The sequence below is a fragment of the Anas platyrhynchos genome, chromosome 1, assembly GCF_047663525.1.
Source record: "Anas platyrhynchos isolate ZD024472 breed Pekin duck chromosome 1, IASCAAS_PekinDuck_T2T, whole genome shotgun sequence".
NCBI lineage: Eukaryota > Metazoa > Chordata > Aves > Anseriformes > Anatidae > Anas > Anas platyrhynchos.
In genome coordinates, this window is record NC_092587.1 from 63,712,731 (window position 1) to 63,727,491 (window position 14,761).

A 14,761-nucleotide genomic window follows, 5' to 3' on the forward strand; every position below is an offset into this window, starting at 1 on the left:
GATGCAGAAAGAAAATCAAGCTAGAGTATTAATGCTCATACAAAACCCACGATATTGCTTATATTGAGCTCTCCAAGCTACAAAGCCAGAAAAACAAACGCAAAATACCCTCTGCCTTGAATGCAAGAATCACGCAAAGAGGATAAAAACCTCTTCAATTAAAGGAAGAAAAGCATTGCCAAACGTTGTATTTGGCCACTGCCTCCAGCACACTACACTACTGGATCTGGAAGAAAAGATTAAAAAAAAAAAACACGCTTGTGTACCTTAAACACTTCTTCTGCATGGGACATGGACATAAATCAGATGGATGGTATAGGCACACCAGACGCTCAGGATTACAAGAACACGTAAGAGCTGACAAGAAGCACGTGGTTCTGCAAGCTGTGCACTGACGCTCATCATCTGGAACAAGTTCAAACACCTCTTCTTCAGACATCAACACTCCCTAACAAAAAAAATAAGACACTTGCTACAAACTTTAATCCAGGCAAGACAGGAAGGGAAGGGGGGGAGCAAAAGTCCTTTTGCAAACAAAGTAAAAGAGTTGCCTTTTCTTACTCACCATCTGTACAACAGATTCCCTTAAGCGTGTTTCTTCCTCTATCATTAATGTCATCTCCTTGCAGACCATGGCAGCCAGCCCAACATCCAAGCACTCTGGATCTGCAGCCATCTTGAAGATCAGCTCTTCGTGGGAGAAAACACAATGACGTCCTAGCCTTCGGTAATGACTCACACACTGACGTCCAATTGGAAGCTACAAAAAAAACAGAAGCAAAACCCATGTCTGTCATTTTGGGAAAAGACATTTCAAGACCATGTCTTACCCCCAACTTTCCTCCCTTTCACAAAACCTGGGGAAAGACTGACACTCAGAGATACCATTGTATCTTTCATGACAGAGACAAATATAAAAGCCTTAAATTGTATCACATATGAGGATAAAGAAGATATCCATTGGCATGTTAGGGGGCAGGCAGGCATCTGCCATAACCTAACTTCCAGACACAACTTTAAGAGCTCTCCTAAGCAATTTTTAGTTTCAGTGAAGGGAACTGGAACCATAATAAAGTCACCTGGAATCTGTTAAGGTGAAATACACTGCCCTCTGGAAATTACTACGCTTGGGCTAAAAGTTAACCGAAACTGGTATCACTCATTTTGTGGCCTTTAAAGAAAATGAATAAATAAATGAATGAATGAATGAACACTAGATGAATTTGCTACAGATTTCTGGGTTACATTTTGCATAAACAAAGTAAGTTTCACATGCCTCCTGTCAGTTTAGAAGTTTTCCCAGGGGCTATACCCAGACCACATCATGAGCACAGCAAAAGGGACCACTGACAATCCTGAGACAATTTCTCTGATGAATGAACAAATGTTTCAGGTTAAAAACTAGGAGTCATATTTAAATGTATTAAAACAGAAGTTGGAGATAAATAAACTACAGGTGTGATTTTATCTTCCACCTGTAATCTCTGGATAGTGATAGGACACACTATTGACATCTTATTGAAAGAGAATCCACATAAGCTATGCTCTGCTGTGCCATGGCTATCATAATGTGGACTAATATAATTAAAAGATACAATGAGATGGCTCAAAAGGAGAACAAGAAACAGTTATATAGCTACACCTCCAACATGCAAATGACAACAGATATTCAATACTGTACATTAATCTATATGAAATCCAGAAAGATGCATTACAGAAATACTAACTAAAGGTACTGTGAAACCAATAGCTGAAAAGGAAGACCAAATGCAGAAGCTTCAGTCTGAAGCTGTTTAAAATTATGTGCTCAAAATCATTTTCTGAAATGTAAATTAACATCAGTCTCACTGTTGTACCAGGAACCAGAAACATAAAACATACTGTGTAGCATAAAAGCTATTAACACTCTCATTGCAAAAGGTCACCTAGCAGAGTCGTATGAAACAAATACAAAAGAACAGACCCAGTCAGCAGTGCAGAAGTTCACAGCTTCAGCAAAGTTGTATCCCTGGTTAAACCCAGAGTGATAGGCACGAGGAAAGGTCACAACAAACTCGCCAGCGCACTGATTGGTCCTGTATACCTAATACAAGTGAGGATAAAAGGGAAAAAATAAAAAGAAATTTGCAACAGAGGTTAAGACATTATTATGCAGTGTTTGAACAACACTTTCTCTATCTATGAACCAGCAAAATAGCTACCTCAAAAGTGTTAAGGATTGTTTCTGTCTTCTTAAAGTGAATCCTCAGTTCATAACCTTACTCAAAAAAAGCTAGATATCTAACTCACCAGTTTAAAAACTCTATGAATCCCAAAAGGGATGTTTCTCTATCATTATTTAATCCATCAAACCACAAAGTGCAAAAGCTTTTGGAAACAGTTTATGGTTTGCTTTTCTACAGTATTTGCCAGAGAAGAAATTTATCTTAACAAAAAAGCAAATGATAGTGACTGCTGCTAAAAGGTCTGCCGTCAATAGTGTTTGGTCAAAACAGTTTGTAAAGCTGAGATTTCTACAAAACATAAATGTTTCACTGTCAAAAAATATTAAAACCAATTCACAGACAAATGTGCTGCTATAGCAGGAGTTATTTTCAATAAAAATGAAATGTAACACAATGTACTCTTGTTCTGTAAGATATTTTTTGTAAGAAGTTTGGCACGCTCTTCTGATGTGAGATGATTAAAATTTCATGGTGATGATAGAGAAGGATTCTAAAAAATGTATTTTAAAACCACTCCATAACTAATGAATTGGAGATGTAAACGTCCACTGCAAAAATCCTTCAGAGTTATGTCAAATCATTGTTACAGAGATTTGGCACAGAATGACAAAGTGAGCGGATAAAACGCTCATGTTCTACTCACTGGTACACCATGTTCCATCAGTACATTGGGGTTCATGATAGTGACCAGCTGATGCAGGAGATCAGGCTGGGATTCAAATAGCTCAGGAGCTAACTCCTTCATCACATCCTCCAGTTGCTCTGCTGCATGAGAGGGCACGCCATACCACGTCTTCGGCTCTCCCCTAATAAAATGACCACAATAATCACCATGTTATTTACAGAGAAGCAATGATGCCAACCAACTGCAAAGTGTACTTCTAACAGCACTGTGCACACAAACCAAATATTTTACACGTAGGCACAAAATCATCTTTAATCAAAAACGATTTGATGTTGTGTGTCATTTTTCATCATGTATAATTTTCATCTGAAAAAACAATTACTCTACAAAACAACTATCAACACATCTGACAGCAGATTTGCCATGACAAACCTAAGATGGAAGATACTGCCATTTACCATGCTCTAAAGGTATAAAATGGGCAATCCTTTTCCTTTAGGAAGCAGAAAAGAAAATTCATCAAGCAAAATCTTGGCCATTACAGCCACTGTTTAATAGAAAAAAAAAAACAAACAAACAAACACAAACATCACAGTATTCCTCCATTCTCTCAATTAGTCTTGAAGAAGTCTTATGTCTGAAACCAGTGGCAAAGAATATCACATAAAGAAAGTGGAATGAATCAGTGTGAAGATGTATAATCAATCCCTCTAATATACATAACCAGTTATTAAAAACCAGTGTTTCACTGGACCCTTAAGACAGAAGATACTTAATAAAATGGGTTAGTTAAATATGAGAGAAGAAAGGACACACAGGGCCAAAACCAAACAGAGTTACTTGAGAACGTATCATTCTAGTCTTTCCAGTCCTGTGTTAAGCAAAATAAGCTGTAATGATCTAGAATCTACAGTATCGAAATTTGGGGGTTTTATTAATTTTGTTTTATTAAGAAGTACAATATCTGCTGAAATATCTGAATCAATTTATATAACACTTGCTATATAACTATATTAATAACCTTATTATCACCAATCCTCCCAAAAGTTGGACAAGGAATGGTGTAGCATTATCTTTGGTTCCTACAGGCTTCAGTGACATCTGCTGGTCGGACACAGCTAGCAAGCCCCAGTAAGTATGTACTGCTCTGTATCTGCCTGGGCTGCTGGAACTCACCAGCTGACACAAACTCCTCACATACTGATCCAGTTGATAGCATGCTGAGGACAATTAACTGAACTCTAAACAAACTGAATCCTCCTTCTCAGCCTGTGGATGAGACCTTACTAGCAAACAGTTCTCCAGAAACATGCAGTCACAGTCTAAAGGCTATCAACTTATCCTTACCAGATGAACGACAAACTTTCCTTTCTGAAGGGGTGCTTCCTACAGCCTCCCCTCATCCTACTCCCCTGATAAACTGGGAAGACTGCAATGCAAGGAGTTAATCTGTCGATACTCCACACTATATTCCACACCAGTGAACTCCAAGTCAGTTCAAAACCAACAACTTCCTTAGAAAAGATGTTAGCCTCTAAACCATGATTTTGCAGTGATACTAGATTGTTGGCAACACAAGAATATTTAATCAGATCATGAAAAATATTGAAGTGCTTAAAACAGTATTCGTGTTCTCCTTTTCATTTAAGAATAGGGACTGCTCATTACAGCTGTATAGCTTTTGGTTTAAAAGTCATGAGGAAGCATAGGTATTTTCAACTAAAAAAACAAATTTACTAAAAGCAAACAAGGAAGTGTAAAATAGACGTGCAAGGAAGGGCCCATACCAATGCAGGTAGTTGATGGAATAGCTCCAGTGGTCTTCAATATGCCAGCAAAACGAGGAGAAGCACATCCCTACATACAGCCAAGGTACCTTCATGCCAGAGATGTCAGCATTGATATGAGCAAGGACTGATTGTTCCAGAATAGGCATGTTATTTAAATTCCAACCAGAAAGTGCATAATCCTGCAAGAAAGAAAAGGAGAAAATTCTCAACAAAGATGATGACCATAAGGACATTAACTCTAGAAAAGAGAAGTACGAAGAAAGATCAGCTTATCCATTTCTACAGCAGACATTGCACAGTATTCTCCAGCAATGAAGCACCTGAACTGGGAAATACTTCCTTAAACTCTTTAGTCGGCATTTAATCAGACTATGGGCTATGTATGTTGAAATACTAGGACTGGCCTTATTTTTTGGATCAACACTCATCTACTTAAACTTTGATCCTCCCCCCAAGTTTCATGCATTTCTGAAGGAAAAAAAATACCAACAACACTACCAGAAAAGCAAATGATAGAAGTCTTCAATAAAACAGGGTAACTTATAATTTTTAATACCACAATGAAACTCATGGTATTATTTCAGCTTTTGAGAGACCTGCTTTACTATGCAGCAGTTTATCTTGATCTTCATAAATTATTTCAGCAAGTTTTCAAGAGAAGAAATTCCCAAACTTATTTCACAGAAATCAGCACCACCAGTTAAGCAATTCCACATTTACTTCAAAATGTGCTCAAGTCTGTACAAAAAAAAATGAAAATTCAGACTGCTGCTACCATTCTACTCTTAACCTTAACGAAAGCTGTTAGCACACGTTCAGTCAGCTTAGGCATATCCTACAATTGCTGAAAGGAATGGTCCCACCCTCACTTCAGCCACATGTTAATGTTGTTTCCTTCGCACTGACACTAAAGATAAAGCAGTGAGTACAATGATCTGGCTAGAAAGTATTTTTTTTAATTACTACTTTCATACAAATAGATCAACAAGCACTTCTGACTCACCTAGCAGTTACAAAATCACTGCACCACCATAGGCACAGGTAGGAAGGTGCAGACATGGGTGGAAGACAACAGTGAGCAGGATTACCTTTTCCAGGGATTGCAATGAATTGATTTGGGTGCTATGTAATCATGAAAACACACCCTTAATCTCATTTTGTAAGAATTCAAACATATAAGCAGCCATAAAATTGATATGCTACAGTAAGGTCTCAGGAAAAGTCGGTAATATACTTACCAGATGTTCTTTATCTTATTTTCCATAATAGGATGCTACATTTTTTTTTCATTCTTACAGTATGCACAGCCAGAAAAACAAGCTAAATCTCATTAGTCTGTTTTATTTATTATGAACCTCCTGAGGAGGTTAGAATTGTGTTTCAGTAGATAACTCTTCAGAACAAGAAAAGAAAATCTTATCGGTTTCCTTACACTTGGATATCCCATAATACAGGCAAAGATATGCAAGTTGTTAAATGATGTAAAACAGGTGTGACTTTAATCATGACGAACAGCCTAGCTATCAGCAACCTCATCTGGAAAAGAACCTAAACTGTCAGATAAATGCCCTGCTCAAAAAGAATGTTAAGCGTAAGCAAGAGTTTATTAATTTTCATGATAAAAACCACATTGATTCCAGACTTGTATTCTTATTGTGAAATTTTATGTCACGCAAAGAATGGGGTCGGTTTGCATCTCCTGTTCCTTACCTCTTCCTCTGGCATCAACTTTCTTCGGCCATCCTTCACTGGAAAGCCACTTCCAAAGTCCTTGGATGATATATCAGCTCCATATTCTACAATGACATCTTCTTCTATGCTGCTCACCAATCTCCAGAATTCCTTTTCCACAAGTTCAGTGGGAACCATCTGAAAGCAAAAAAAGTTAGGGTATGTGCAGACAAGATCCAACCTAAAAGCTACTATTTAAGCAATACACTGTTATGAATCCCCCACGTATCTCCAAATACCAAGGCCACTCCCCCTCACGCCACCATCTCTTCAGTGTCATACAGTTTAGCAGTTTAGTTTGTATTCCCTAATAGTAGCTGCAATGAAATAGAAAGAGAATGCCACACCATGAGGAGTGGAATGAACAAAAAAGATGAGGTTACCAGAGGTGCAGCTAAAAAAAGGTTAATTCTTGACATACAAAAAGGGAGGAGACAACCAGCAGAAGCCAAGCAGCAAACAGAATAAATAGCATGCACATTCCACACTGTTTCAGAGGATAACCAAAACCTCTGAATAACAGCAAGAAAATTCAGATAAATGTGTTCAAGAGTGTAGTCTTCATATATCTCATTACAACCCCCTACTTGTAAGCATTTAGTTATGAAGTTTGTTAGAACAAAATAACAAAAAAAGCTTATTTTCAGTGTCCCAAAGCCATACAATAAATCAAAGTCCTTAAAAGCTGGAAGCTTTGACAATGCTGCCCATAAATTACCAAAGAACGCTGAGAAGAAGTAGCTTGGTGTTTCATGCAGTATGTGTGACAGTGGAATAACAAAGGTGTGCCAAAACAGATGTGCCAGTTTTGGAAATGCTGCTGAGGTGCAGAACAACACACAAACCACAACCCACAAAAGATTGACAGACTCAGTCTATTTATTGACTTGTTTGCAAGGAAAGACTGTAACAGGGAGAAAAACAATCCTTAGATAAACCAAACCAAGACAAAAGCCATAGAAAGGGTGGGAGAAAGACCCTTATGACAAACTATAACAGTCCTATACTTGGTTTAAATAATCAAAAAGGGAAAAAAATTAAATGGAGTATAGCCCTTCAAGCAATAAAGCCATCTATCCATCACAGGAAAAGGGTGAAATGAAGTTGAAGCAAGACCAGATGCCAGAAAGCTAAATCATTTGTTTACATGTTTGAAGCTTATTGTGCCTCTTTATACAAACCTAAGATGCCTCAGCAGAAATTCAGGATCAGCTGAAACATCTTTTCTTTTTCCCCTACAAGGAATGACAACAAAAGTTGAAACTCACGTGGACTGGCATGTTGAAATAATCAGACTTGAAGTTATCAGCCATTTCACCAAAGCTCTGGAGAGTATATTCCCTGACAGCTTGTTCAAATCCAAAGGCCTCACGGGGTTTGTTGCATTCCTAAGAGACAGAACATGAAAATATTGTCCCCTGCAGATTATGGTAGACCGTCACACTTCTTGTTTTTCTCTAAAACACACCAGTGTTCATCTGAGTCCTTAGCAAACACAATAAGCTATCAGTTCTGAGAGTTCTTCTTAGCTGAGGAAGTCCTACCTCAATGGAAACAGAGCAGAATTGATTGTACGGAAGCTAATGTAACATGGTAAACCCCAACACTATACACTCCTGCTTGCCTGTCCAAGCTAAGTGTCATCATCGGTTCTGCTAGCAGCAGAGTGTGACTGTGCACAAGATGAATTTAGTGTTGAAGACATTTCTTAGACACACTGGATTCAAGTACCTGCAGAATAGCTGCAAAGGAAGTAATCCTGCCAGTGCTTCAGTCTTACACAGCGTAACATCAGCTGATTTAGCACATTGGAAGTAAGAAGGAGGAAGAAGAAAATCAAAACAATGCAACACGTACCAAAGCAGCTGACTAGTAACATCTAACAACACAGAGTCCATCTGACAAGATCTTCAAATCTGCCACTGTCACACCAAGAGTCCAAAAAGACCAACTTACGTTTCTGCTCCTGTTCCCATCCATTTCTACAATGCCTTTTTTTCACACAGTGTTTATGTATATAAGATGTATTTGAGCACTAACATGGCACAAAAGTTAGTGACTTAATGGTCAGTGTTTAGTCATAATGAAACCAGACTAAAGAGGAATTCAAGACCAGCACTTTCTTTTTCTCCGGGAAATGAGTATATAAATAAGTGTGCACGTGTTACTGCCCCTTTCTGGAAAAAACATGGTCTAGAAACATGGTCTTTTTGAAAAAGTTAAAGCCAGTGACAAAATTACAGCTTTAGAAATGGCAAGCTTATTTCATCTGAATTCTACAGCTACCTATCTTCTGAGCTTGAAAAATTTGTTTTCTTAAGGCAAATACCAAGCCAATAAACTGATGTTTGCTGCCTTTAGGCTGCTGATCAGTCGTCACTTTGAACACGGTATTTTTTGAGCAAAGAAATTCAAACTAGCTTCCACTTTTGGAGTTTTCTGAGTTGCTTTCTGAGTCTAAACAAGACCTAAAATAGCTAGTTTTTAAATTAGTTCTTTCACTTTCTGCAACATGCTATTCTGAACAATGTCATAATGACTTCTCAATAATCAAAGCTCCCTGCTATGCCCAAATCACATGCTTTGATTACTTTGTTGCTTAGAAAACCTCTCATCACTGTGCTGAAACACCTATCACAACCCTCATTTTCACTTAATTCGCTGCTACCAGCTCATCAAATTGAGTTTCAACTCTTAAAATATAAAGGCTAGAGTTTTAGCTTTCATGTGGCAGTGTCATAAACAAAAGTTATACCCAGGCTCTGGAAGGAATATTTTTCTCTCCTTAAAGCTCATCAGCCAAGAACAGCTGGAGATTCACAGTTTGTATCTTGACAAAGTTCCAAACAAAACTATAGCTCCTACTCAGATGGAACAACAATGAGAGATGAACTGCAGCTCTTCTGATGTTTCCTAGACCACAACCATACATAAAAAGCTCAAGTAGTTCTTCAACCATACCTCTGCAACACACTTTGGACACCTCCAATCACCTTTAGGTACATCAGGTAAAGGAGGAATCAAGCAAAAGGTGTGATAGCTGTCATCACATCCATCGCATAGTAGCAATTTGTCTTCATTATTTCCTCTGCCACAGAACAAGCAAACATACAAGTCAACCTGCGTAAAGAAGAAAAAAAAAAAGTTGTTATAAAAGTTTTTTCACCCAGAACCTGCCTTCCTTTTCCTAACAAAGAAAAGATGTAATCCTGAAGTTCAATATAAACATCAACACAACCTTCTCTGGTTGTTGAGAAGCACTGATAACAATTGATCGTACTTCAGTTGGGGTGGAGGAGAATAACTGGAAATAGCTGCTGGAAATAACTATCCAGTTCAGTTGGGTAATTGTTTTTTAGATAATTCAAAGTAGCATCTCACTTGTTATCCCAAAACAACAGTAGCAAAACAGTAGGTTACGTTTTTTAACACTTCATGCTCTCCCTCTCTTTGAGCTTCAAGCACTGAGAACAATTCAAAGTGAAATCACTACGGACAGTATTTGGAGATATTCTTCAATCACGTGCTGTTTCAGAAACATCCATGCCATCAATTGCAACAGAGCGGTGATTATGTTTGCAATGGACAAGAAAAGAGGACACAAGAACTAACCTACACATTTAAATCAAATTCCAAGGGGAAGGGGAGGAAACTGATATAAAGGTAGGAAACCCTTTCTTGCTTTCTCCAAAATAGAGGATATAAATTCCAAATGACAGAAGTATTAAACCCAACACAACAGAGAAAAAAATAGCAGGAGTCTGCCCAAGATCACCTCTCAACAAGAACAACACTGACTGGGAGATGTGTTTCAGGGACGTCATCAGGTTTCAAATTTTCTCTGCTATTGCTTCATGCACTGTCCAAATGACTTTTAATTTAAATATTTAATACAGAACCAAAGATCTGTGATGGAATCTAAATGTAGAAATTGTGTATTGCTTTACCACAACTAAAAAAATATCTTCAATATAAACATCTAACAATAATACGAACTTTACAAATAACACTAAATTCCGCTAAATTCTCTAAATTCCAAATTCTGCCACTACTACTCTCACAGTCACTGAGCAACTCAGGTTCTGTGTATTTTCCTCCCACGGCTAAAAATCCTCCAGAAGGGGTGGGTTTAGTTTTGGGGGGGCTAGGAGGGATTTGTCATGTTTTCTTTCTGGTCAGGCTGTCATAAAAACGTGCTTTTCAGGTCATTAAACTCACAGAGTTATGTCAAACACATGAGAACAACCCCATCTGAGTTATGCCAGCCTAGTTAAGCATGCAACTTCCTATCTATGCAATAACAAACTTCTCTAGGGGAAGATTGCTTAATAACTATCTTAAGAAACAACGTTAGAAAATAATGCAGCTCTATCAAGAAACTCAGCATTTTCCCCTTTTTAAGACCAAAAAAGACCACCTGAATATGGAAGATCACATCAATCTTAAACGAGTTAACAAATAACTAGTTACTTGCCTTGCAAGTATATAAAAGGGAGAAAGGTACCTTAGCAACCTATCTAACATTTCCAGGTTCTCATCCCAAAACTAAAAATGCATTAAAATGGCAGTTTTAATAGGAGGCTATCCTATGATATTCACTAGTTGAACATTACCTGCTGCTGCTAACACCTTCTTCCCTCAAAATTCATATGAACTAACGTAACTTTTTGTTAACCCTAGTGATGATTTGTCAAACACAAAGACTGCCTTGAAACACGTATTCACAAAATGCAGACCTGTGGTTACACAGTAACCACAAGTAAGCCTCCTAGACATGGAATTAAAACACAGTAAGACTATAATGATATATGATTATAGATTTCAGAAGGGGGAAGGAGAGGATAAAAAGAAAAAAGGTATATGTTATTTATTGCCTCTCACAAAAGCATAAATGGATGAGGGAGAAGTATAAACAAAACTGCAGCACAATATTTTTCAGACAAGTTATATAAGGCTAACGCATCACCTGTGCACTTCAAAACTGTTTTCCTTGAAGGTCTCTCATCACATTAAAAAAAAAAAAAAGGCATGGAACCAAATGGTACTAAGTCACAGTATTTCAGAAGACTCTAGTTAGAGGAATTCAGTTCCAAAATAGCAGTTCTGTTGCTACAGTATTTCCATTTTCTCTTTTAGACAGGAATAAACAGAACGTATACAAATATAGTCTTCTATACAGAAACAGATGCTGGATAAAATATTTTTAAATGAAAGCATACTTTAACAAAATGGTTGCAATACACTGCCTAGGAATACCATCTACTCAGTAGTAACACAGTTTAAAAGAAAATTCAAGTCTCTTAACTTAGCTACAATGGCACAATGATCTGTTTAAGTGTCCAACTTCTCCCACATTTTCTTCCCCAGAAGGCATTTTCACATATAAAAATATGATTACTGGAGACTTCTGGCTGCCTTGGCCTTCCATGGTCTAACTTAAAATAAACTTTTGTAAGTGTTTTTGGGCTGAGAAAAAAAACAGCTAAATTCTTAGTGAATGAGTTTATTTCTTAAGACATTAAAAGCACGTCTTCATTCACTGTTGTGTGGACATGCTAAATTATTGCACTAAAATTGAAAAGTATCGTGCTACTAAAAATATTAAGAACAGCAATACACTACTCTTCCATGGTCAAACATCAGAGAGCTTAACATTTCATTTTTCCCCTTGGGTTCTCTCCTCATTTCCTCCTGCACCGACTTATATAATGACTAGTTTAAACTCAAAACAGCAAAGACAAGATAAAAACAGCTAAAAATGCTAATATCAAAATACTGGAGCGCATCACACATGTTTGATGGAAGAGAAGCTGTATTATTGCTCCACAAAGGGGAGCTCAATTTGCAATCGAGCTGCTGAAGACATGCAAGAAGTGCACAGCAAAGGAAGTCCTCAAACCTGTAATCAGCAAGTACCCTTCCTGTCTGGAAGATTAAAACTAAAACCTATGCATAAATTACCTTCCAAAATACTGTTCATTTTTCCCACACTAGCTGTATCATATGTGGCAGTGTCCATCCACTTATTTATATGGGAGGGATTTTCAGGGGGGAAAAAACAGTAAATCGAGGATTTTTTTATTATCTGAAACCACAGTAATAGAATCAAACTTACAAAGTTGACAGAAAGAGTTCCTTTGCGTTGCCTCATCTGCATTCCAAATGCTTCTGATCTGGTTCCCTTGCGTCTTCGTGTCACCTCATCTTTAAGTAAAATAAAGTTAAATGTTATTAATATCACACGACACAACTTGCAAAAAAAAAAACATAGGTGTCCAGTTGGGTGTCCTGCCTTTCAGATCAGAAAGTACCCGATGGTCCACAGAAAGACAAAATGCCTTGCTGTAACCTCACCACCTAAACAGGGATTAGGAACATGTATTTTGCTTAGCCTCCCTGTTCATCCCAATTGCCTGACAAAACAGAGTGAATTACACTCATAATTTGTGCACTTAGCTGGTGGGATCAGTTTCAGAATCATCAAATCCTGTTTTCCCTTTCAGTCATTCAGTTCATGCAACAGCTGCTTAATTGTTATGGTTACTCTGTAGTACATAAAGAGATGAAACTTTGCCAAGTTACATGAAGCACCCTGTAAATCTTTCTCATGAATTAAAATCTAAAATACTTGGCTTTTTTTTTCCAGTTACAATGATTTGCTTACTTCTTAATGTTGTCTCTGGAGACATGCAGAAAGATTTAATAGCCTTACTACTTTACAAAGCAATGAGCCCAATATTTAATTACCCTCTTTATCCTTTGCTCCCAACGCCAGTCCCATCATCTTGGGTCCAGCTCCAAAGATCTGCAGCTTCTTGAGTTCAGTATTTCTACTCATCTCTCCTGTCTCCGCCTAAAAATAAAAATAAGACCACATCAGCACAAACTAACAATGCTTCTCCTCCCGCTCTCCCCGTCATTTGCTTATTTTTCAATCTCGTAACACCCAACATCAGCTCTTCAAACAAAAGGCAACAGAGGCATGAAAAGACATGATTTTCTTTTCCTAAAGCCAACGAGTGAATGCAAATGGAGTAAAAGACAGCATTTTTATCCCTCCAAGACTGCCATAATACCACGAAGTGCTTGGAAGGGAACACAAATCATGTTTCAACAAGAGTTTTTATATGCTTCCTTGAATAGACATATGGCACTAAGTTCCAATCTATTTCCTGGGTTTACTCATGATGGCAAGCTATAACTGAGATCACAGCTACTCTCTGCACCTTTGCAACCTCAAAATCAGAGATGAAAAGACCTATTAAGTTAGATGACACACCTCCAGGGACCTGTAGCATTCCTGAAGCATTCTGTTCAAGTGAACTTCTTCCTGCCCCCATTAACAATCAATCTCATTCTCCCACATCACATCTGCTAACCTAGCAGCACAAAGAACCTCAATTTGCTGGTTTTATCTACAACACAATCACCTTAGTATTTGTATTTATGTTGTCGCCTTGCATGTTGAAAACCCTGTCTAAGACTGGTAAAGCCACCAAATTGTCACCATTCACAATCTTCCTCCTGAAATTAGCTGATCTTAAAAGATCTCAGCAAGTCTATCAATTTAGAAGATCGGTGTCTAATTCTGAAGTGGCTACCTTCACATAACCTACTCATGTTATTTCGTGTTATTTTTCACAGAATTGAGACCTGATTTGTCCCATATGACAAATGGGGAGAGAAACATTCACACTTTTCAATCAAAACAACCAAAAAGACCTCTCCCAGTAAGTGCTTAAAATAAGAAATTCAAGTGTACTTTTTGCAAAGCTGGAAGTAGATCCATTTCCATTTAATCAGTTGTTGTTTTCTGTTGCCAGAACACACTGAAAGAAATCTCTTTTCCTAGTCATTATTACCCAGGGAAATTTCAGCGATATTTAGAGGCCCTGTTCCCACTGAACTGCGTATTCAATCTTGCCAAAGGGATTATCGCTAATATTCTTATTTTGAATATTTATGAATTCAACGTTACTATTATTTTCAGGTTTTATATATTTATTTATTTATTTATTTATTTATTTATTTATTATTTGTTTGTTAAGTCCACTCTGAAATTGCACCCCAGCTAGCAAATTTTTCCTCTTAAACTCTTCAGTATTTGGCTAACAAGTCATAAGGAAACACAGACTTATTTTTGCTGTATGGAAAAGCCTACAACCTAGAGACTTCATTGTTCCCATTTGAAATTTGTTCGTATTTTGTCCATTTTCTCAATGAATAGAACTTGACCGAATCAACCCACATCACACATCTCATCACAGTATGATTTTCCATCACTTGAGCAACATTTATTAATAATCTCCAAAATATCCCTCCTGCTATTGTGGCTTAAATTTCTCAGTGACACCCAAAAAAATAATTCGACTATTATATTTACTAAAAGT

General features: G+C 37.5%; 1 protein-coding gene across 2 annotated transcripts in view; it reads right to left on the reverse strand.

Moving 5' to 3' along the window:
* KDM5A (lysine demethylase 5A) overlaps nucleotides 1-14,761 on the reverse strand; it is a 48,055-nt gene that overhangs the window by 24,262 nt on the left and 9,032 nt on the right. For both annotated transcript variants that reach the window (XM_027467342.3, XM_027467271.3), the window contains exons 6-15: nucleotides 13,119-13,224; nucleotides 12,487-12,575; nucleotides 9,333-9,491; nucleotides 7,640-7,759; nucleotides 6,351-6,509; nucleotides 4,638-4,819; nucleotides 2,869-3,031; nucleotides 1,964-2,083; nucleotides 566-760; nucleotides 267-448 (exon numbers count right to left, since the gene is read on the reverse strand). In XM_027467342.3, the coding sequence (XP_027323143.3) occupies nucleotides 267-448; nucleotides 566-760; nucleotides 1,964-2,083; nucleotides 2,869-3,031; nucleotides 4,638-4,819; nucleotides 6,351-6,509; nucleotides 7,640-7,759; nucleotides 9,333-9,491; nucleotides 12,487-12,575; nucleotides 13,119-13,224 (1,475 nt within the window). The remainder of the gene's footprint in view (nucleotides 1-266; nucleotides 449-565; nucleotides 761-1,963; nucleotides 2,084-2,868; nucleotides 3,032-4,637; nucleotides 4,820-6,350; nucleotides 6,510-7,639; nucleotides 7,760-9,332; nucleotides 9,492-12,486; nucleotides 12,576-13,118; nucleotides 13,225-14,761) is intronic.